Source organism: Ostrinia nubilalis, chromosome 24, assembly GCF_963855985.1.
Source record: "Ostrinia nubilalis chromosome 24, ilOstNubi1.1, whole genome shotgun sequence".
Classification (NCBI taxonomy): Eukaryota; Metazoa; Arthropoda; class Insecta; order Lepidoptera; family Crambidae; genus Ostrinia; species Ostrinia nubilalis.
Window position 1 is genome coordinate 11,626,412 of NC_087111.1, and position 24,455 is coordinate 11,650,866.

Sequence of the window (24,455 nt, forward strand, 5' to 3'; positions counted from 1 at the left end):
CAAAGGTACTTAAAGACACCATAGTGTAAGTTTACGAGTATTTGTATTGATTACAATAACTACTTTTATTGAATGGATTGAAACAGACTGTGCGGTAATAGTAATTTTGCTTTGTATCAGCGATTCGATTGATTACATCATTTACTGAATAAAGGACAGTGGGCAATTCTCTCTTAGTAATGTATCACTGTTAATTTAAGCACTCATTCATTTAATCATCATGTAAAGTTAATATTAATTAATAGCTTCCGGATTGACAGCTGTCAAAAAGGTAATAATTCTATCTAAAGTATTAGTAATCTACATAGAGCGTGAATGCCCTTGTCCTAAAATAGTTACCATCTTTTATTTATTGTAAGCGTATCAATCATTTTCACAAATAGCAACACTGATGCAGACGCTTCAGCTTATCTAGATAATTCGCACTGTACGTTGATTTTACTTAATGTGCTTAGATTTTGAATTTTATCACAGTAATTTCATGCCGTTGTCTATATTATTAGCCCAAGTTTTCAAGTTATTATTTATATGTAGTTATCAGCGAATAGTTAAACCAAATTATTGATCACTGTCAAAGAACTAAAAAACTTGTGGTTAATACATGAAAACTTAAATGTAGTTGCTTTAAGCTTGATTTCAGCATTTTTTGTATTTTTTTACATTGGCAACACAGAAAATAAGTAAAACATTCTTTTTAATTTATTTCGACTATAGTTCGCCCCCGTCTTCGCCTGTCAAACGCTGGGAAGGTCAACCCAACTTTATGTTATCAATTTTTGCTATACATAACATCTCTAGCGTTAGATTAAACCCTATAAAGTCTTTATGATAAACAAATAGTCAGATTTTTGTATATTGTGATAAGATTCAAAATCGTGATAACTTATTTATTGTTTGTTTAATGTTAATGTAAAATATAATGTGTATAAAGATAAAATTCAACATATTGCAGTGTTTAGGCAAACCCTTTTTTCTGTAAGTGAAAATAATGTACAAAATGATCTGTTGTGATTATTAAATTAATTCGTAATCAATTTTAAATCGATGTATCCACCATATTTGTATTTTTTTTAAGTATTAACAATACCGTCCATGCAAAGTGATGTATAAAGAATGCCTTTTTGTATGTTTTTTATGGATGAACCTATATAATTTGAGCAAATGTTATTAAATGACTGGAATAAATGTTTTGTGATGTTTTTGTTTATTTTATTTTTTCACTCCCAAGAATTAAGGACGCGAAATCTTTTTTGTGTTATTGTGTCAATATTTTCGCCAACACCCACATTATAAGCTGAAAGTGCTTATCACGGTTTAAGAATTAGCACCAGCAATCAAGCGTACTCACTATTATCACTGTTGTGGACTATTTTTCACAAATAAATTATTTTTCTTTTATTATTGCTACGGAACTGTGTTAAAGTTCACTGTTAATTAATTTCTATTAATTTTTCGATTGCGAGCAAAGGAAACACCTACACCGCGAGGCATATTGCAATCGAACACAAAACCGTCTTTTCTCTTTTGTTTTTTTATTAAAAAACTAGCTGACCCGGCGAACTTTGTTCCGCCTTAATGACAATAAATAAGCAGACTTTTTTTTAATTTCGAACGGGATAAAAAGTATCCTATGTCCTTCTCCTGGCTCTAAACTACCTCCCTGACAATTTTCAGCTAAATCGGTTCAGCCGTTCTTGAGTTATAAGTGGAGTAACTAACACGACTTTCTTTTATATATATAGATATTTGTAATTTACTATCCAAAGGGACTCTAGTGGCCCAAGATCCCTGGCATACCCGATGGTAAGTCATCACATCAATTTCTATAGTAGGTACAGTCACCGTCAAATAGTTCGTGCCACCCAAAGTAGCCAAAAAAGTTCTCAACACGTGTTTCTTAAGCGCAATACACACTGAGCCCGCCGGGCCGCCGACAAAGCCCGGCGGCCTGTATGAAAAGAATCATGTCGGCAACATGCGCCCGCGCGTGTTACCCGCCGACATGTTGGCGGCTTGGGTACGCCTGCGCTCAGTTGCCCGGCGACACTCGATCTGTAGTGACGTGCTTGTATGCTGTCTGCCAAATAAATTTCTCATCTCAAGCCGCCGACATGCCGCCGACCAAATTTTCCGACTTATAATAAGTGAAGCCGCCAACTAGACCGCCGACAAAAAGTTCCCGACATATGTCGGCGGCCCGGCGGGCTCAATGTGTATTGCGCTTTACAAATAAGGTTGTGTTGTCAACCTTTTGACTACTTTGGATGTCACGAACTATTTGACGCTGACTGCACCGTTTCCCTGCCAAAACCAGCAGCGTAGTCGAGCTACAGTTAACCCTTTAACTTCCAGCGACGCGCCAAGCGAGGAGGGTCCTATCGTGAGTTACACGGGAAGCCACGCAGGGAAGACGTCAGTTGGAGTTCTAGGTTTATGTACACATTTCTTGATTATACACATTTTATGATAGCACCGGACTTTTTATTAAGGTTGGACCGCATTTAACTTACTTAGGCCCAGTTTTTTGATTCGTAGTTAAAATAACTAATTGTTAAATTTTGCTACTAATGGTTAAATATTAACAAAATGTAAACTAATAGTTAAAAAATGTACTAAAATTCAAATACTTTAAGCACTGACTCAGTTATACGCGAGAACTGTAATACGACATACACCATACAAAATGTATAAAAATGTTTCGATGCTTTATGCAGCGCCGCACCGCACAAATGCGACCCGACCTTTACAATAAAACATTGTATAAAATGTGACGTCACATGTTATACGAATTGACGCTACATATGGCGATAAGCCACGCCCACACCTGTCAAAATGGCGACGTATAAATACCACATGCACATTTCCTAAAAAAAAATATTTTTAAGTTCCTTATTTAGCTTAACTGTCTAAATTTAAAACAATTGAATCAAAATACAAAATATTTATTCATAATAAAAACTAATAGCTTAAAACCTAAATAATACTTTACAGAGAAATGCTTGCCAATTTTGACGCGGTTCGATCAAAAGCATTGGCACCGTCGGTAACTTTTAAATATCAATTCTCATGCATTAATATCAACATCGTAACTTTATGGTGCAAATTCAGAGATATTTTTATAAAACCGACAATCTATGCTGTCTTTTTCTTATCACCTAAGTGAGAAAAAGACATGCATATCTGAAAATATCAATGATCAATTGAAACTATCTTGTCTCTGAATTTGCACTCTTTTAATCTATGGTTTTATAATAAAAAATCTATCGTATACATAAAAATAACAATAGGTCTCATTTAACACTAACATATTCAATGAATATTATTCTTAGAGTATTTCAGATCACGTCAAAAATCTTTTATAATATTTTGTATCCAGTCATTTATAAAGTATTTAATAAATCGTTTTCAAAAAATCTGTTATTTTTTAATCTACACGTAGTATACAATATTTTGCCAGTACCTTTTAAAAGCTGTTGATAAATTTAAGAATTCCACATCCAATTTTTTTAATATCTATTTTTATAAAATCTTAGCAACACAATACAAAAATTTCCTCTTATTTATTTATATTCAAATAAATATTACTCTTGTACTAATATTAAACATGGCAATTTGGAATTACAAATGGCAGTAATCAATTCCTGGTAATAAGTCTTGTTCAGTTGTAATAGCTCTCATTTTGCATCAAAAATGCATAATCTGATGTGCAGACATTATTTTATAATATTGTACTAATAAATTTGACAATAGCTTTTAAGAATATCAAAAATAGTTTACACGACCATCAATTCAGTCTTTCCATATACCGACATCATATAAGTTACAGTTCGCCCGAAAATAATATTATAACATACGCGCACATTTATATTTTTAAAAGATTTCAAATAACTTTTTATTATGGCAACACTGTACATTCTAGCCCTGTTAAAAGAGCATAAAATACGATGTTTATTAATTTTCCTCTTGTTTTAATATTATTTTGTATAATAATCATTTACGGTTTCAATCAATTTTAATATAACATACGTTATTTTTACCTAAGTAAACATTTCTTTTTCCATGTCCCGCCTTAACAAACTTACAAACAAACCAACCATTCATTTAATATCAATCTAGTCTTAATATTTTTTCTATAAATATATTTCTATTGTACTTATAAAGAGAGTTATAAAACATTGTTTTGTTATATATTTTTATAAAACATATAAAGAGAAATGCGTATGGATATGTTTTGTTACAATTATATCTTTTGTACGAGAAGTTTGAATACGATATAGAATAGAAAATATGTGAATATAATTATTGTAATGTGTGATAAAGTTAAAAGAGTAATTTCGTAACATAAATGGGGATATTTACTCTCGATATTATGCTCGATAGTTAGGCAACACTAGTTGTCAGTAGTCATCATCGAAATATCGTGGTCGAAATTTAAATAATATGTATTTATAAAATATTGTCAAAGGAAGACATAATCAGTGTTAAAATTAAAAATACTTATTATATTGTCTAATTGGCATTATGCAGGAATCCTATTTATGAGATGGTTTTCTGAAACAAGCGATATTATTTTATTAACAAAAAATATCTTTTGAGTGTTAGAAATGTTATTAAATATTATTTATATTATAGGTCAACTTTGCATACATTTTCAAACATGTTTGTGTACACATTTGACACGTGTTACCATGTATAATTTTAAATAATTATTTGTATTACCGATCCCCTACTGCGTTAAGAATAACCAATCACAAACTTACGTGTCACACGTCGCTAAAGTCCCTCTTGAAGCTGCGTCTCTTGCGCAGCGTGCCTAGTATGGCGAGCATTTCTTTCACCGCTTCTGGTTGCTCGTCCTTGGGGCGGGGTTCGGGGTTCTGTTCCCGGGATTTAAGTTGGAACTTGCCGCCTTTGATCTGGTCTACTATCGCGTCTATGGCTCCACCTGGAGGAGAGTTGTTAATTTGTTTAGATTAATTGAATTACTTACACGAGTTTCATACAGTACTATAAGTACAGGCGACAGGACAGTAAGATTATAAAATAGTGCCTACTATAACAACTACATAACATTTTTTTTATCTTGATGAGATGTCGTCTATATGTCGCAGGCAAATTGTATGATTCCGCATTTTACAAACGGCATCGTGAGTTTACAAACGCTCGCTGTTGTATAAAATGTCGAAGGCACTTTATAATATGCCACAAAAGATAGCCAATTCAATCGCCGTTTACAAAATTGAAGTAAAAGAAATTGTACGATATAATAACGACGATTGGATAATAAATTAAAATTAATGAGGACTATCGCGTGCGAATTCACCGGAAAAGGCGCTGGAAGGTTCCGAAATACTAAACAAATGTATAGGGTTATCGCTTACAATCGATAAAATGCCTTGATAAAAGTTTATCGTGGCGCGCATCGTAAACCCACTGCTCTACCAGCGAGCGCAAATATAGGGTGTTTTTTTAGAGGTATACAATTTAAAAATGAAATAAAATATGTAAAAATATATTATATTCATATGGTCATTGGTCTTGTTTAAAAGATGTTCTTGTGGCATTTATGCTTCAAAATGATTTCGGGCCTAAGGGTGCCACGGTTGGCTCAAATGTAGCGTAATCGAGATGTCCAATTTTCAATTTCTTTTTCGGGCAATTAGGGCCCATTGGTGTACTTCACATATCCCCAGAGAAAATAATCCATAGGTGTGAGAACACCCGATTGTGAAGGCAAATTCAAAGTTCCATCACGTGAAATTACGCGCTCATCGAATGTTTCCCGCAATAAATTGAATGTGTCACGTGCTGGTTGGATGGTAACACCATCTTGTTGAAACCATAGCTCTGCCACATTAATATCATTCATTTGAGGAATGAAAACACATTAATATCATTCATTTGAGGAATGAAAAGTTACGAAGATAACGTCTACTGAACCATGTTTTTTAAAATTCATATTTTCACAATTTGCAAGCGTTGTTCTGAATTATGAAATTATGAAACATACTGTCCACAAATGTACCATCAACTATTAAGTTAACTATCACTAGAAACAGTGTAACCAATTTAAAGTTGTATGCCTCTAAAAAACACCCGTTATTTCGTAGCTTATGTCCAAAAAAAGTTACACCCGTTACTTCATTGCTTATGTCCAAAAAAAGTTACACCCGTTACTTCGTTGCTTATGTCCAAAAAAAGTTACACCCGTTACTTCGTAGCTTATGTCCAAAAAAAGTTACACCCGTTACTTCGTTGCTTATGTCCAAAAAAAGTTACACCCGTTACTTCGTAGCTTATGTCCAAAAAAAGTTACACCCGTTACTTCGTTGCTTATGTCCAAAAAAAGTTACACCCGTTACTTCGTTGCTTATGTCCAAAAAAAGTTACACCCGTTACTTCGTAGCTTATGTCCAAAAAAAGTTACACCCGTTACTTCGTTGCTTATGTCCAAAAAAAGTTACACCCGTTACTTCGTAGCTTATGTCCAAAAAAAGTTACACCCGTTACTTCGTTGCTTATGTCCAAAAAAAGTTACACCCGTTACTTCGTAGCTTATGTCCAAAAAAAGTTACACCCGTTACTTCGTTGCTTATGTCCAAAAAAAGTTACACCCGTTACTTCGTAGCTTATGTCCAAAAAAAGTTACACCCGTTACTTCGTTGCTTATGTCCAAAAAAAGTTACACCCGTTACTTCGTTGCTATGTCCAAAAAAAGTTACGCAAAATAACATACCTCCATTCTGCTTAGTCTTCTTCAACGTGCCTTGCTTACTAGCCAACAACGTGGCCATATCCTCATGTTCTCCCATGACCGCGACCGGCGGCGGCGGTGGCGGCGGCGGTGGAGGGGGCAACGAGGGGGGCGGAGGGGGTGGAGGTATTAGGGGGGGAGGCGGTGGAGGAGGAGGGATGGAAGGAACGGGCGGTGGGGAGGGAGACCGTTCTGGGGGTGGTGCTGGAAGGAAACATTCATATTAAGCACAAAGTTTGAGCCTTTTGTTTTTATGGTTATGTTGCCCTGGTACTTTATTCGTTGTATGTAGGATGTAGGCCCGGGGTATCGTGGGTCTGAAGTGAAATGTTTATAGGCACTTACACACACACAAATTAAAACTTTTAGGTAGGTTTTGATTTATTTATAACAATTAAATCATTAAGTATTTTACAGTCTACTACTAGTTTTACAGTCGATGGTAGCACAGCACTATTTGCTGGTGGTACAAGAGGGATTTAAAAATACCCTTTGCACCACCAGTGGTGCAGGCCGGTGGTGCAAAGGGTACAAAAGGAGTTTGAGGAAGGTAAGTGAAACTATCATCATGTGTACGATATCACAGCGTTAGTAGGCATTGTATGTATGTTTAGAGTAGGCGCACACCGTTGATTTTTAGTTGGCCGATAGTTGTGCCCGATTTTGAATTGTATGAAGAATCGGCCAAATCGAATCGGCGTAGTGTGCGCACTCCCATACATGCCTGTACTGATCAACTGCCCGACTAAACTATCGGCCGACGAAAAATCAACGGTGCGCGCCTACTCTTAAAATAATATATTTCCATGCATTATTATTAATACTGTTAAGTTGGAAACAAGATCAATTTAAAGGATTTTATTTATTTATTAAAAAAATATTTATCATAATGTACAAGTTTAAGGTCAAAAGAACACAAAGTGCCTATTAATCATCATCATCAATTTTTAGCCATAGGACGTCCATTGCTGAATCGATTGGTAGCGGCCTGCATCCAGCGGCTTCCTGATACATTTATGAGGTCAGTTATTAAAATTAGACAAAAAATTGCTAATCTATCAGCCAAAAAAATATCCCTAAAAGTTTTTACCCTGTATGGTCCAGGGATTTTGTAGTTAAAAGTACGTAAGTACTTCGCTTCATGAAGCAATAAGGGAATTGAATCTAACAAGATATCTGGGGGCACGGCAGTGCCCCCGCCAAGTCGAGCGCGAAGCAAACACTGCCGTACCATCTTTACTGGAACCATTTCGCCGCATTTTCAGGCCCCTATTTGAGAACCTCTGGATAAGACCAGAACGCAGAAATTTTCGTCATCTAGTAAGCTATAATCACATACTTAAAATCCAAAATTTCAAGTCTGTAGGTCATTTAGTTCCGAAGTTAAGCGAAAGCAAAGTTTCGCATTTACGACACTCACTCACTCACTCACTGATGATCATCAAAATAGAACTAGTACTTCCCATAAACTCAGAGAGCTGAAATTTGGTACAGAGTTAGGGTTTAATGGCCACATAAAGGGAAAACTATAAAAACTAGGAAAATCGAAGATCTGGAGTAACCCCACATTCATAATCAATACTACTCCGGCACCGTGGTGTTCGCCTGTATCGCTTACCGCTAGATGGCGCTAGCACTAGCAAGTGGTGTCCAGATTTTTTTCCTTTCCAGAGCCCCCCGTCGATTAAGTTGAATGTTGTGTAATTTGCATTTCGTTGATTTCGTTTATTATATTGTAAGGATCGCTAAGGTCATGTTATTAAAACAATTCTGATTCGTTGTTCATTTTAAAGGTCGTTGAGTTTATTTGTGTTTAATATCGTAAAAAAAATCGATAAAACGACGACGTTAAAAAATTTTGCGACTTTCTACAAAAATAAGTGAAATCCCACCAAAAACATTCTGTAAAAAACTAGCCAAGTCTCGATGGAGCTGCTTGTTTATCTCTAAAAAGTAATGAAATCTAGACAAAGTCGTGCCAAGTCTATGGTTCCTTACTGCGATTTCTTTATTATTATAGTTAATGTTGTGTGACTTGGCCGTTGAACAATCTTTATTAAGATAATCATACATAAGTATTATTGAAATACGCAGCTTTATAAAGCCTACAATTGACTGGTTATTGTTGAATCAACGTTTTCCAAGTGGCAATTTTCCATCGTCAATGGGTAGCGGTTCTGGCGACAGATTGGTGCAATGGTGTCATGGAGCACCTGGTTTTGTCACCCTTCAACGGCCAAGTCACACAACATTAACTATAATAATAGAGAAATCGCAGTAAGGAACCATAGACTTGGCACGACTTTGTCTAGATTTCATTACTTTTTAGAGATAAACAAGCAGCTCCATCGAGACTTGGCTAGTTTTTTACAGAATGTTTTTGGTGGGATTAATTTGTCTAATAGTTCTTTAATGAATTAACAATATAAATACTTACGAGTAACTTCCACTTCCTCTTTCGCTTCGCCGCCATTCTCAAAATAACTGATCCTGGACAAGAGATTGGACTTCTTCAGCGGCTTCTTCTCGACCTCCGCTAGTCTCCGCTCTATCTCCGCTAGCCTCCGCTCGGCGCGCTCCGCTCTCTCGACCGCTCGGCGCGCGTCATCCTCCGCTAAGCGGATCTTTTCTTCCCAGAGCAGGATGTCAGTGTCTTCGTGCTTCTCTGCCAGTTTAAGCTGGAAATAATTGAATATTTTTGTTATCATCAAAATCAGAACGGAGTGGGATCTAGGCACCATAGATCTATAGACCAATAATTCGAAGTTTTTTTTTACAAAGATTTTATTTATTAGCAACTAGCTGACCCGGCGAACTTTGTTCCGCAATAAATAAGCAGACTTTTTTTTATTTCGAACGGGATAAAAAGTATCCTATGTCCTTCTCCTGGCTCTAAACTACCTCCCTGACAATTTTCAGCTAAATCGGTTCAGCCGTTCTTGAGTTATAAGTGGAGTAACTAACACGACTTTCTTTTATATATATAGATTTGTATTGCACAAAATTAAGCTAAATAAGCTTGTGTTACAAGTGGGCTCACCACGATAGTCAAGCGGCGCGGTGGGATTCGAACCCGCGTTCCTCAGATCTCGAGTCGGCCAGTCCGAGCACTTCACCGTTGGGCTATCGTGGCTATAAAATTAAACCTCACAGTTCTGCCTTGAGCGATCGTTTTAGAGCGTGTGTTGATGAGCCCGACCAAAACTTTCAGCCGACTAAAAGTATGTGGTCTGCGGGGAATCTAATGGTCCTCGATGTTCAGTTATTGTTCATCGAGAAGAAGTAAGTATTCCTTATACCTACAGCTTGTCACATCTGCAGCTACTCCAATCGCGCATCACACCTGCTGTTCTTAACCTAACTCTTCGGTCCTACGCCTCCTCACACCTACAACTCCTCAATTGCTCATAACACCTGCATCTCCTCAAGTCACTCCTCACACCTGTATCTCCTTAACTCACCTGTAGCACCTCAAGTTACTCCTCACACCTGTAGCTCCTCAACTAGGTCCTCATACACCTGCATCTCTTCGACTCACTCCTAATACCTGCGGCTCCTCAATCACTCCTCTTACCTAAAGCTCTTCAAATAGCTCCTTCATACCTAAAACTCCTCAATTGCTCTTTGACTAGCTCCTCACCTGCAATTCCTCCACTTGCTCGTGGTGCCTGAGCGCCTGGTTCTCGAGCGCGTCCTTGAGGCTGTCCACTTCAGTCAGAAGCAGCATGAGTCGCTCATCAGCTTCTAACTCCCCCATGAGCAGCGTGCTCTGATGGGTGAGCAGTTTGACCCGCTTCTTGCACCTGCAGCTAACTTCTTACACCTGCAGCTAACTTCTTACACCTGCAGCTATCTCCTTATACCTGCAGCTACTAAATTAGCTCCTCATGACACCTGCATCTCCTCAAGTCACTCCTCACACCTGTAGCTCCTCAACTAGCTCCTCATACATCTGCAGCTCCTCAATTATATATGACACCTGCAGCTTCTCAACTCACTCCTAATACCTGCGGCTCTTCAATCACTCCTCTTACCTGCAGTTCTTCAAATCGCTCCTTCATACCTAAAACTCCTCAATTGCTCCTCCTACCTGCAATTCCTCCACTTGCTCGTGGTGCCTGAGAGCCTGGTTCTCGAGCGCGTCCTTGAGGCTGTCCACTTCAGTCAGAAGCAGCATGAGTCGCTCATCAGCTTCTAACTCCCCCATGAGCAGCGTGCTCTGATGAGTGAGCAGTTTGACTCGCTTCTCACACCTGCAGTTCCTCACTCCTCATACATGCAGCTACTAAATTAGCTCCTCATAAACCTGAATCTCCTCAAGTCACTCCTGACACCTGTAGCTCCTTAGTTCACACCTGATGCTCCTTCACTCACACCTGATGCTCCTTCACTCACACCTGTAGCTCCTCAACTCACACCTGTAGCTCCTTAATTAACACCTGTAGCTCCTCAACTCACACCTACAAATCCTCAAATGCTCATGACCCCTAAAACTCCTCAAGTCACTTCTCTTGCTTGCAGCTCTTCAAATCGCTCCTTCATACCTAAAACCCCTCAATTGCTCTTTGACTAGCTCTTCCTACCTGCAACTCCTCGACTTGCTCATGATGCCTGAGCGCCTGGTTCTCGAGCGCGTCCTTGAGGCTGTCCACTTCAGTCAGCAGCAGCATGAGTCGCTCATCAGCTTCTAACTCCCCCATGAGCAGCGTGCTCTGATGAGTGAGCAGTTTGACACGCTTCTTGGCGTCGCGCGCTTCGGATTTGTATCTGGAGAGAGGAAGAAAGGAATGTTTGGTACATTGATACGTCACAGAAATACAAATTGATTTTTAATGAACTTTTTAGTTCATTATTCCCCATTATAAGATCCAATGAGGGTTTTCGCGAATGAAAAATCCGCCAGATGGCAATACGTAGACGCGAGGTCCAAATGCTGCCGGATTGGTTATTTTTGACATGACATTGACAGATATGTCAAAATCCACCAATCACGCAGCAGTCGGACCCCACATCCACGTCCCGCCATCTAGCGGATCTTTCATTCGCGAAAACCCTCATTTAACGGTAACGGGGAATAGTGAACAAAAAGTTCACTTATCCCCGTTGACGGGGATTGTCAACGGGGAATAGTGGAATAAGCCAACACAAAGTATAGATGCCCCATTTTGACCTAGTACACACTCAATGAGACCGACGACCTCATAAAGATAACACAAAGCCGCTAGATGCCGCTACATATAGAAATCATTGGGGTAGGCCTATAGCAGTGGACGTCCTGTGGCTAAAATGATGCGGATGATGATGACACACTCAATGCTGGCACATCTCTATCGCACCACGTTTAAACCATGTCCCTACCCTTATCTTCATTGTTCTTTAAGCGCCCACATTATTTGTCATTGACTTCTACCCTTAATGCTATTTCTGTCGCACTCGCACTCGGACATCGGCACCTATCTTTGTCGTATACACTCGTCTAACATTAGCTTTAGGTTAAAAATATTGCTATCCCTGTCGCACTCACGTCTCAGCCATCTCCCTGTCCTTGTCGGCGTTGTTCTTGAGCGCGGACACTTCGTCGACGAGCAGCTTGGACACGCGGTTGTGTCGCTCGAGCTGATTGCGTAATTCTTCTAGCTCTTTCTGTTGGGATGTGCATTTCTCTCGCTCTGTTTCTACTTCCTGGAACGAGAGGGAAAATGATATTACTGGATCTTGAGATAACTTCTTCTAGCTGACTATTGTAAGCGAAATCAGCTTAAATACTTTCTGCTAACTTTTTACATAAGCTGAGTTGCGGTAACCGTAACAATAACAATTACCGGTGTTATATGTATGGAATTTGACAGATTTTTGACGTTTGCTAAAGTTAAAGTAAGATGATGCAACTCAGTCATAATATTCAGCCATATTGATATTCAGTTACAAAAGTCGTTTATTTTAGTCGCTTTTCAATCAATCCATTCATTGTTTTAAAATAATAGCGTTATTTATTTACTAGGAACATAATTATAATATGATTGATATTTTCGGAGTTGGTGCTATCCTGCCAAGTGACAAGGTTATAAAACAAAAATAAAAACATCATAAAAATTGCTCCAACCATAATTATCCCACTATTCTTCAAACTATAAACGGTAAAACTAACTTTGTTATAAATAAATATATTATTATCAACCATACCTGCGCGAGCGCCACATTGAGCTCGTGAGCTTCGAACTCGTGCAGCTTGGCCGCGCTGAGCTCGGTCTGCAGCTCGGCCGTCTGCCGGCTGAGCTCGCATACCGTCTGCTTCAGGAACTCCACCTCTTCGTTACTGCTAGTATCTGACGCTGAGGTGATAGACTCACGACTAGCTGACAACACATACTTGCGCGAGCCGACTAGCTGACCACACATACCTGCGCGAGCCGACTAGCTGACCACACATACTTGCGCGAGCCGACTAGCTGACCACACATACCTGCGCGAGCCGACTAGCTGACCACACATACCTGCGCGAGCTGACTAGCTGACCACACCTACCTCCGCGAGCTGACTAGCTGACCACACATACCTGCGCGAGCCGACTAGCTGACCACACATACCTGGGCGAGCGCCACATTGAGCTCGTGAGCTTCGAACTCGTGCAGCTTGGCCGCGCTGAGCTCGGTCTGCAGCTCGGCCGTCTGCCGGCTGAGCTCGCATACCGTCTGCTTCAGGAACTCCACCTCTTCGTTGCTGCTGGTATCTGACGCTGGAGATAGCAAATAGAGACTGTTAACGACTAAAACCTGAGGTGGAATTGTGTAAAGCAATCGTAATCATTTGACAGTTCATAACGTACGATAGAGTCAGTTAAACAAAGCGTTTGACAGAATAATCGTACGTTATGAACTGTCAAATGATAACGATTGCTTTACACAATTCCACCTCTGGTCCGTAAGCACGTAGAATTTTGTCCAATGAACCCAAGCTACCCATCCTTATCGCTCGCGTGTTATTATATTGCTGTCGCGCTCGCACACTCACTGCGGGCGCCAGTCGCACAGTCGCGACAGCGACAGCAACATAATTACGCGAGAGCGATAAGGATGGGTAGCTTGGGGTCATTGGACAAAATTCTACGAGCTCACGGACCAGGCTTTAGCTTTAAGTGTAGCACGCCGAGCAGATAGAATTTCGTCCAATGACCCCAAGCTACCTAGCCTTATCGCTCGCGCGTAATTATATTGCTGTCGCGATTGTGCGACGGGCAGCCACGGTGAGTGTGCGAGTGCGACAGCAATATAATAACGGGTGAGCGATAAGGCTAGGTAGCTTGCTTGAGGTTAGGACGAAATTCTATCTGCTCGGCGACCGGACTTTTAAACGCTTATTCTTATCAATTATCATATACAGTGTGAGTCACGTTAAAGTGTACAACCTCTCAAGCGATCTGCGGCGGGAGCAGACGCACATCACGAAGCTCTAAAGTGCTCTGCGGCGGCTCCCGCCGCAAATCACTTGTCCAAGTTCGGGACCTTGTCATTTAAAAAATATAGTTCTGTTTCTTTCGCTCGAAAGTAATAATGCTTAAGTATGAATGTGATAGCTATATTTTCTAGGCACTATGGTTGCTTTTCAACCAAATTTTTCTCAGTCTGTGTTTGAAGATGACGCGATCCGCGGTGCCCGTCTGGGTAGTGAAAAAGATGGATGTTTTTTATCGTTTAGATGCTTTGGAAGTGTGTTTTTCTTTATAAAAAACGTGTATAATGTGATTAACTTTGGAAATAAGTGTTAATATATAACATTGCTTCTAATTTTGAAGGTGAATCAAGTGCAATCACAAAAAGTGACAAAAATGACGAATCTTTTTTTTCAAGTAAGTGTTGTACCTAAAATATATATTTGTTAGCCTTAAAAGTTACACCAAAAGACGGGTAATTTTATCCAGATTCCAAAAATGTGACTCGATAGTATGTAACGGTAATAATGATAAGCTATTTTAGGGAAAATGCGCATAGGTTTTTTTTTTTTTTCCCGCGTGAAGGGGGGAGCACTTCACGCAGTAGCGCCTTCCCGCCGCAGATCGCGTGAAAGGATGAAAATAGATGAAACTAGACCTATTTTTATCGACAAAAAAGAGGTCAAAAAATTTTTGAAATTTTTTTTTAATTTTTTATAGAATTTTTTTTCTTCCAATTACTTATTGTAAAGAAAACGTAATAACTTTTAAACTAAGTGGTATATCCTGATAAAATAAAAACAGTAATAATGCTAAATAACAGGCGATACTAAAAAAATACACAAAAAGGCCAACAAATAATAAAAAATGATACTTTTTGAAAAAAATCTGCTTTAAAATTCGTGTTTTTTTGGTTATTTGATAAATTTCTCCAAAAAATGCCCTTATAACAGATGGTTTTTATTACTTTGTATTATTTTCTATCGTATTACCTTCGTAAAACCAAAAATCGCATGTCTCTATCCCTATCACAACGTTTGCAATGATCGTTTGAACTAAGCCTCTCCGGGCGCGCCATTCAAAGCTTCGTTATCAACGAAACTGAAAATGGCTCTCGATTTGTAATTTTGATAAAGACAAGTTAGATTTCAAATAAAAACAAAAGATTTCGAAGAAAAATAAGCATTTTAGTTAAAATTAAAATTGTCTCTACCTGTAGCGTAGAATAGTGTTGTGGCAGGCCTTTGTTCAAACGTTCATAGCAAATGTTGTGATAGGGATAGAGACATGCGAGTTTTGGTTTTACAAAGATAATACGATAGAGAATAATAAAAAGTAATAAAAACTACCTGTTATAGGGGCATTTTTTGGAGAAATTTATCAAATAACCAATAAAACACGAATTTTAAAGCAGATTTTTTTCGAAAAGTATAATTTTTTATTATTTGTTGGCATTTTTTGTGTATTTTATGTATTTATTTAGTATCGCCTTTTATTTAGCATTATTACTGTTTTTATTTTATCAGGATATACCGCTTAGTTTAAAAGTTATTACGTTTTCTTTACAATAAGTAATTGGAAGAAAAAAAGTTCTATAAAAAATTAAAAAAAAATCTCAAAAAAATTTTGACCTCTTTTTTGTCGATAAAAATAGGTCTAGTTTCATCTATTTTCATATGTACACTTTAACGTGACTCACACTGTATTAGCTTGTCGTCGCGACTCTGACGCCAAGTGTGCGAATCTTTAAGCAAAATATATGAAATTGTCGCCCGCAGCATGTCGTCGCGTCTAAGTCGCCGAGCTGACGCGAAAAAACAGCGCAAGAAACTCAGTCCCTATTGTCAGCATCTTTTTCAAGGGTTTACAGTCTTTAAAATAGTATTCATTGTTATAAATATAACTGTACTCGACAAAAGTGCGTACAGTTTTTTTAGTAAAAAAAAAACTGTACTGTAACTGTAGTTTAGTTACCTACATAGCTCACAGATACTAAAGGGAGATGTGACAAGGGGGCGGGGCCGGTGTCGCAGCAATATGCCCAAAAACAGAACACATTGCTCGTGACAGCAATGATGACAGTAGCGACGTCTTAATGTAAACAGTTTACATTGCTTGCGTAGTAAGTAAAGATTATTCGAACGTTGAGTACTGATACCGCAGTGGATAATGAGCACATATTTAGATTACTTTGCGTGTGTGAATTTCTAATGCGACACTGAGTTTCGAACTCAGCGCATTAGTCCGCATCTCTCTACAGAGTGTTGATTTAATCCTCAATCTATTATGACTTGTATAAACGCATTATCCCACAAAAAAATTACAAACGAAAGTGGAATTTTTTGCGAATAATTTCTGTGCGAAATCAACTGAACTATGGCTCGTAATACTGCAATAGTTTACACCGCGGCACCCATCGAGCTACGCGGATCGCTCGCTTATCATGTTGGATAACCTACTGAAGGAAGTCAGGTAAAGTAGGTAGTGTAAAAGGTGTTTTTCTTTGACTACCTAAAGTTAAAGTTCGTTTTAATTTATTTTCGAAGTCAATTTTTTTACTGATTCGTGATCAGAATAAGCTACTTAATGGACTCCCTAAATATGGCGAGGATTGAAATCAACACCCTGTATATCTCTATGGTTTACCTGTGTCAGTAGAGTCGGTGAGGTCGATGTCAACGGCGCGCGCCGGCAGCGCTTGAAGCAGCGCGGTGCTGCGGCGCTTCAGCTGCTTGTTTTGCTTGTACCACTCGCCTGCCTGCTGCATAACCCTGGCGACAACATACTTTTGCTTAAAATACTATATACAGGGTGTTAGGTAAATGAGTATATGAGCCGACACTAGCCCATGTTAACATAAGCATATAAATGGTATAGTGAAGTCAGAAATTTGATATAATCATTTTATTTTATTTAATTTTCATACAAAATAAATTTTATAAAATCCGATTTGTATGAAAATTAAAATAATTAAAATGAAGATATCAATTTTCTGACTTCACCATACCATTTATATGGCCATGTTAACATGGGCTAGTGTCGGCTTATATACCCATTTACCTAACACCCTGTATATAGGCTGTTTTTTTTTAAACATACCTCCTTCAGGCGCAGTCGGGTAAAAAGGGTTGATTCTACTACTCAATTTTATTTTACTTTTATTTTATTTGTTTAACAATGTCAAATACAATTATTTATACTTCCTCCAGTGCAAAGCGGATGACAGGTAACAAAACAAAAGGTGGCGGTTCGCGTCGCGACAGAGAAAAGTGGCCGAGACAAGAGACTGAGCCCGGAGACTGCGACCGTTACTATGTAATTACTAATTATACTTTCCCGCGGGACAAACATGACCTACACTGGTTGGGTTTTCAGATAGATCCGGGCTACACAGGAGTTGCAATAGTGGGTTGTCTTGTATCATCATCATCATCATTTCAGCCACATGACGTCCACTGCTGAACATAGGCCTCCCCCAATGACTTCCACGTCGCACGGTTGGTAGCGGCCTGCATCCAGCGCCTTCCTGCTACCTTTATTAGGTCGTCGGTCCATCTTGTCCCACCCATGCGGCCTCCACTAAAAGATTACGACTAGGCAAAAATATAATGAGACATGTAAAGGCTAAAGGCTCCTCAATTAATTGGCATATGACGATTTGCAAGTGCTAATTTAATTAGTAATAAACAAAGATGATTTTGTATTTTGACCCCTCAGCTCAAGGGCTCGACCGCCCTTAGAAGTTTAGCAGAGGCAGGATGAACCATAACCCTCTCAACAACACGCACACTATAGAAAGTATATTACATCTGTTAGGCCCAGAACAGACGGTGAAACGCAACTGCAACGAAACTGCAACGAAACTGCAACTTTCTGATGATTCTTATGAATGAAACTAAAAGTTTCAAACTGGTCGTGTCATGTGTGGTCTCTCAACAGACGCTATGGTAGAAACCTAGACGCAACTCAAAAGTAACTAGCAGTTGCAGTTTCGTTGCAATTGCGTTTCACCGTCTGTTCTGGGCCTTAAACTTAATGAAAGAAATACGATCGCTATACGATTTTAAAATATGAATATAAACTCATATTAGTTTCTAAAATTCTCACTTTATCGAACTTACATTTTGTCCTATATTTTAATAACACCACTTTTAACTAACCACTCGAGACCACTTCATATTTAAATTAATTAAAAGTATATCTTTCCAATAGGTCACGCCAACACCACAGCCGGAAGTAAACTGCGTTAAAAATGTACCAAATGTGAAAACAGTTATAAAATCCTTATTTTGCATACTTATCATATTTTTTGCAACTAAATGCCTCGGTATAAGCGTAGAAAGCGCGCGGCGACAGAAATTGATAAATACGCTCGTTCAAAATGGATTTCAATATTAATTTATGTAAATTATTGTAATCGATATGCATTATTACATAATAACATATTATGTATAGTTAATGTTGTTAAGCTTGACCATATTATAGAGGAATATTGATTTTAATTGGTACTAATATATTGATATGCTGATCTTTCTTGCAAGTTAGAGTTGTCCTAAATGCATAATGTATTATTAATATCCTTGATCATTTTACGGTATCTAGCGCAAAACTAAAATGGAACCTCCATTTACAATCTATTTATAGCGACTAAAAGACGGATATAAATGAAGCATTTTTTTTTTCAAAACTTGCAAAAATCGATGCGGGAATTGAACCCACAACCTTTTGCTTGACAGGCAACTGCACTGAGCTATGGAGACACTTTTTTAACTACTTTTAAAAGATTAGTTTAATATGCAAGTCTGAAATTCTAACATTTTAATAATTAATTTTGATAGAGGCAAATAGTACAGTCACGGAATGAAAAGGTTCGTCAGTTTTCAAATTGATTCCTTCAACGAATCGCGAGCACATATTACCTTTTGAAACTATGTTACGGAATAATCTCGAGTTAGAGAAAATAATCTTTAACTGTTCGTCAGTAAAGTTCAAAATTATTCAGATAAAAGTTGTTTGACGATTAATCTTGTCAAAAAGATTATTATGATTGATAAACTAAAACCTTCTTGTTGGCTCAACCTGCCATTATTATTTCTATTGAATAAAAAAAAACTATTGTCAATTTTATTATTGGTCAATGTCATCATTGCATTGCACTGATGGGATAGAAAAATAAACAAGCAAAACCTTATTCGTTAGCAAACGTCATAATATTTATTTAAATGTTAGCAGCACTGTTTCTTGCACTTTTATGTTGGCAGGTTTGACTCTTACAGTACCTAGTGCAAGCGAAAACCGACACTAAGGTGACGAACCTTTTCATTCCGCGACTGTACATTAATATTTGTCTCTATCGGAATTCGAACCCGCGAACGCTTTTGTAACCCGGCCATTTCCGGCAATCAGATAAAATATGAGCCTTTTTATTACTTAAAAAGTTATTCAGTTTAATCCTATACTGAAATAGAAGCACAAAGATCAATATATTTCAAAAGTCGAATTTTTCTAGAGATAAGATAAGGAATACATTAAAAACCGTTCAGCTAATGGGCAGATAACATCGGATAGCGATGGACAACGCCTGAACTAATCTATAAGGTTAACCAACTAAAGTCATTTAGCAGTTACAGGACAGTTTGGCTGTGAATGTAGGACATATGGCGTAGTATACATGGTGTTTTTATCTACACTAATATTATAAACAAGAAAGATTTGTTTGATTTAAATAGATTCCGACACTACTGGACAGATTTAAAAAATTACTTTACCATTAGAATAGCTCTGCTGAAAATAGGCGATTTTCTTTTTACGAAGTCCGCCGGGCCAGCAAGTTAAAGTTAGTCAAACAAAATGCTAGCCTCTCCTGCCGCCCTTAGCACACTCATACCTCATCATCATCATCTCAGCCACAGGACGTCCACTGCTGAACATGGGCCTCCGCCAATGATTTCCATGTCGCCCAGTTGGTAGCGGCCTGCATCCAGCGCCTTCCTGCTACATTTATGAAGTCGTCAGACGTTGTGGGTGAACGTCTCACGGTGCATTTTCCGATACCCACGTGACCTCCACTCCAGAACCTTGCTGCCCCATCGGTCGTCAGTTCTGCTATGCCATATCTATGAGTTCCCTAAATCAGTAATCCTACTAATATTATAAATGCGAAAGTTTGGATGTCTGGATGTTTGTTACTCTTTCACGCAAAAACTACAGAACGGATTTTGATGAAACTTTACAGTATTATTGTTTATAACCCAGAATAACATATAGGCTATAATTTATGACGATCTGTGACAAACGAAATTTCACGCGGGTGAAGCCGCGGGCAAAAGCTAGTTTGTAGATAAAAACATGCATAAATGTTTAAAATCAAGTGACTCACTTATGCATAACTCCAGCGTCGACTTCATGCTGGTTCTTCAGCTGCTGGTACTCTCTGAACAGCTTTTCGGAGACATTCTTAAGCTTGTTGAGCTCTCTCTCCCTCTCTCTCAGCTCGGCGTCCAGATGGTTCCTCTCTTCAGTGAGGATGTTGTGGCGGCGTTGGAGGTCATCGTACTCCCGTCTCGCTGTGAAAAAAGAAAAAAAAATTTCAATCCATTTTCAATGTTATTTCATTTACATAAAGTTCAAAATTTAATGTCCTAACTGCGCGAAGTTGCCAATAAATACTTGAATCCATTTTCAATTTTATTTCATTTACATTAAGTTCAAAATTCAATGCCTTAACTGTGCTAAGTTGCCATAGTCCACGCCAGTTGAATCTTCCAACAACAATTTTGTAAAAAGCCAAATAACTTTGATACCAAATTGTCTTGAAGATTCAAGCCTTTGATTATAGATAATAATGTTGAGGATACCGAGACTGTTTCTATAAAAGTCATTAGGGAAAATACACTTTAAATATTTACTTGACTATACTACATCTGGCATTCAAAGAAACTAGAATAAGAAAAATAATGTTTACAATTCACTATGGATGGACCATGAAACAAATTTGACTTTAAAAGCAGGTAATAATTAAGTCTCCCTTGCCAGCCTTCAAGATCTAAAGCATACAAAGTAGGCCTGATTGTACGTCTCATACGAGGTCACGTTGAGGACATAATTGTACATTTTCTCCCATACTTGTACGTAGTATACTTAAATGTATGTAAACGTAGTCCATTTTTGGAGATGCATGCTGGGTGTAGTATGGCCATTTCCCAAAAAGCTTATAGTAATGTTTTTTATGTAAACAGTTTACTGGAAATATTTCCAAGAAAACTATAATAAATATAATTGAACTGATTCATATTAAGGCGAAGTTTAGAACTTATGAGCAAGCTAAGTAGACACCTAAGTTGGCGCACAACGCTAACAATAGTTAGTGACAAAATTTAATATTAGTGTAATGATTGAGCCAAAGTACAGGGATTGAAGACATTTAAGTTAATATATCCCTTTTAACTATTTATCTGTTATCTAGTCAACATAGTAAAAGTTTTGTGTAATTAGCGATTTAATAAATTTGAATGATAGATATTGTCCAGATTTGTCCATACTGAAAGCTACAGAAAACGTTTATTATAATAATGAGCGGTGAATGCGTTTTAAATGCACCAAAAACTGGCTCGTCTTCAAGTTGTTTAAATATTTAGTCAATTATTGACATAGGAAAATGATAATGTAGTGACATCAGAGATATTAAAAATGGTGACAGTATTTTTCAAGAGCATAACAATTTTGTTTTCACACCTTCCTTATTTGGTGACAACATAATTTAGATATCTTATCAAATTGTCAGTATTATGATGACACCATAAATCAGGTATTGCAAACAAAATAAGGAAAACCCAACAAATCCATACATTTATGATGAATATGACCTAGACCTAAATATAAATAAACCTGAAAACTAATGATTCAAATTGTAATAATATGTATTGCAATATTGCAGTATTGTAATTTAATTTAGTAGTTATTCAACCAGAAATCTATCTCACAAATCAATCAGCATAAAAAGAAACCATTACTTGCATAACAAAGTAAGATGCCTAGTGGTTTAATTTATTGTTTCTTTCAGTTTTAAAAAGGAAATTAATGAATAAGTAAATTTAACTCTTCTATCTTGCAGGCTAAGCTTGCAGGTATGTTGTAAGTTAACCTAAGAAGTTAACCATTTCCAAATTTTCAATGAGGAATGCATTAATTAGGTAAATTACCTGCGAATGTAGTAAGGTGAAGAACAATCATGATAACTTGATTAAAAATGGAGTAGAAAGGCTTGTTTTAAATCTGAATTTAGAAGAATAGGTCTGAGGGTAACAAATTTAAATGTAGGTGACCAAAAAAATAATTAAAATATAATTAAGTACCCACTAAAAAGTTACCAAAGTAGAAATTGGTTAGTTTAAGATTCAGATAATCAATGTATGATTATGTTACTTACTTTATTTTTAAAGAATTAATTAATTAAACAAAAACAACAGGCACAGTTCCCAAAATCAAAATCCATTTTTTTGTTTGTTGACTTTTTTGACAGTTTTGACATTTCGTAATCAACAAAACAAAAAATATAAAAAATAGTGATGTAAGTAATTACAAAAAATAACGTGCTTCGTTATTTTATTTAATAACAAAATAAATAGTCATTGTTCCTTTCTTTTGCACATTCAACGCATATACGTCAGATATTGCGCAGTTCGATAACTGGTTTTACATCAGGCAAAGAAACAATCTAGATTTAAGGAAATATTATGATAAAAGTTATCAAAGTTTACTGGCAAACTTCTTTAGGTATCTAGATAGGAGTTACCGAATTAATGTGTAAGCAACAGGTTACATCTGTCATAATCCGACAAATACGCGAATAGGGTTTTACATCCGCGATTTCATTTGCATATTATGTCCATTCGAGGTTTCGGAGCATGCGCAAAATGCAACCGCAAAAATTGAAACCAAAACAAGATTTTCCATCGAAAGTAAATCAAGACTGACCTTTTTCGGATTTGAGGAGGTACGCTTTGTGCTTTCTTTCGGACTCTTCATATCTGTTTTTCCACTTTTCGACGTATGTGGAGAGCGCGATGTTCGCCTCCTTGGAGTGGTGTGGCGCGTCGGGCGGCGTCATCCTGCCCGCAGTGGCGCGCGGTATCCTCGTGGCCGCGCCGCCCGGGCCCGGGTAGAGCGAGACGGCACTCCGCGCGCCTTGACACTGATTGTTACTCGACGCGATCGCAAACACATTATCACCGTTCCTTTTAATCATTTTTGCATTCGATTTTTATCACACGCGCGCGTCGAACGCTCGCATCGTCCCGTTTTCACGTATGTACCGTCTAGGACACGTGTCCCGATCAACAGGCTGGTGTGTCGGTCTCCGGAGTGTAAATTTGCAAATAAAAGCCTTTGTTCTCGCTAAAGGATAATGTGCGATTTTACGTATGCGACACCTTTAAGTGTGTCAACTGCGCTCACTCAATAAATCGACCTTGATGAATCGACGTAAAAACACGCTAATAAAGAAAATAAACGTGAATTAAACACGAGAATGTCTGTCGAGTGCTAGATCGTAACTAACGTTAGTAATGTATGCGTGTTGTGATATGATAATGAAAACTTCGTCATTGTGAGTCATTGGATTCGGTGTTTACGCTTTTTGTTTACGTTAGATGCTGTCTCAACCTTTCATGGCATCATTTCATCAAACATTCTTAGAATTTGTTAGTATTTAGAAGGAATCGATGTTGCATGACTGTCTTTGTAGATAAAGTACAATATTATCGTTGTTATTAATGAATGTAGAACGATACTATCTTATCATAAACATTATGTTTCATAACATCACATTAGCTTAATTTTTATGGTCATAAGTAGGTAATTATAGCACAGTCATTCTTTTGATGGTTATTGATTTTTTGGGTTAGTTGGTTTCAACAACTCATACTTCATATTATTATGATTTTATTCTTTAACTTTTCTAGATGCTGTAGAGTGGAAAATATCATTAGAAATTGTTAATGTATTGTTGAATGTGTAATTACTTGTGTAACCTAGATAAGATGATTGCCTATGTTTTTTATCTTCTGTCAATATTTTAAGAAATTTTACAAAGTTTATTGATAACTTTTTTTATTGAATCATAATCATGACTCACAAGGTTATCTAATTGGATAATAAAAAGTGTATAATAATTATTATTTTCAGATGTTGTTCTTTGTTCTATCGCTTACTGATTAATACAATGAATGTTAAAAATCTTTTTTTTTTAAATTTCTCATACTATACCAAATT

At 37.5% G+C, this 24,455-nt stretch overlaps 2 protein-coding genes across 2 annotated transcripts in view; one reads left to right on the forward strand and one right to left on the reverse strand.

The window, feature by feature from the left end:
* Nucleotides 1-3,680, forward strand: part of LOC135083938 (aminopeptidase N-like) — a 48,366-nt gene extending 44,686 nt beyond the window's left edge. The window contains exon 19 of the mRNA XM_063978703.1: nt 2,353-3,680. Coding sequence (XP_063834773.1) covers nt 2,353-2,467 — 115 coding nt within the window. The 3' untranslated portion in view covers nt 2,468-3,680. The remainder of the gene's footprint in view (nt 1-2,352) is intronic.
* Nucleotides 2,927-24,389, reverse strand: LOC135083941 (shootin-1-like). The gene is given in 10 exon segments (XM_063978706.1): nt 2,927-4,551; nt 4,761-4,945; nt 6,737-6,958; nt 9,126-9,432; nt 11,338-11,521; nt 12,279-12,436; nt 13,342-13,490; nt 16,830-16,954; nt 20,563-20,749; nt 23,160-24,389. Coding segments are annotated over 9 exon segments (1,785 nt in total). The 5' UTR covers nt 23,431-24,389; the 3' UTR covers nt 2,927-4,551; nt 4,761-4,763.
* Nucleotides 24,390-24,455: the final 66 nt, after the last annotated feature.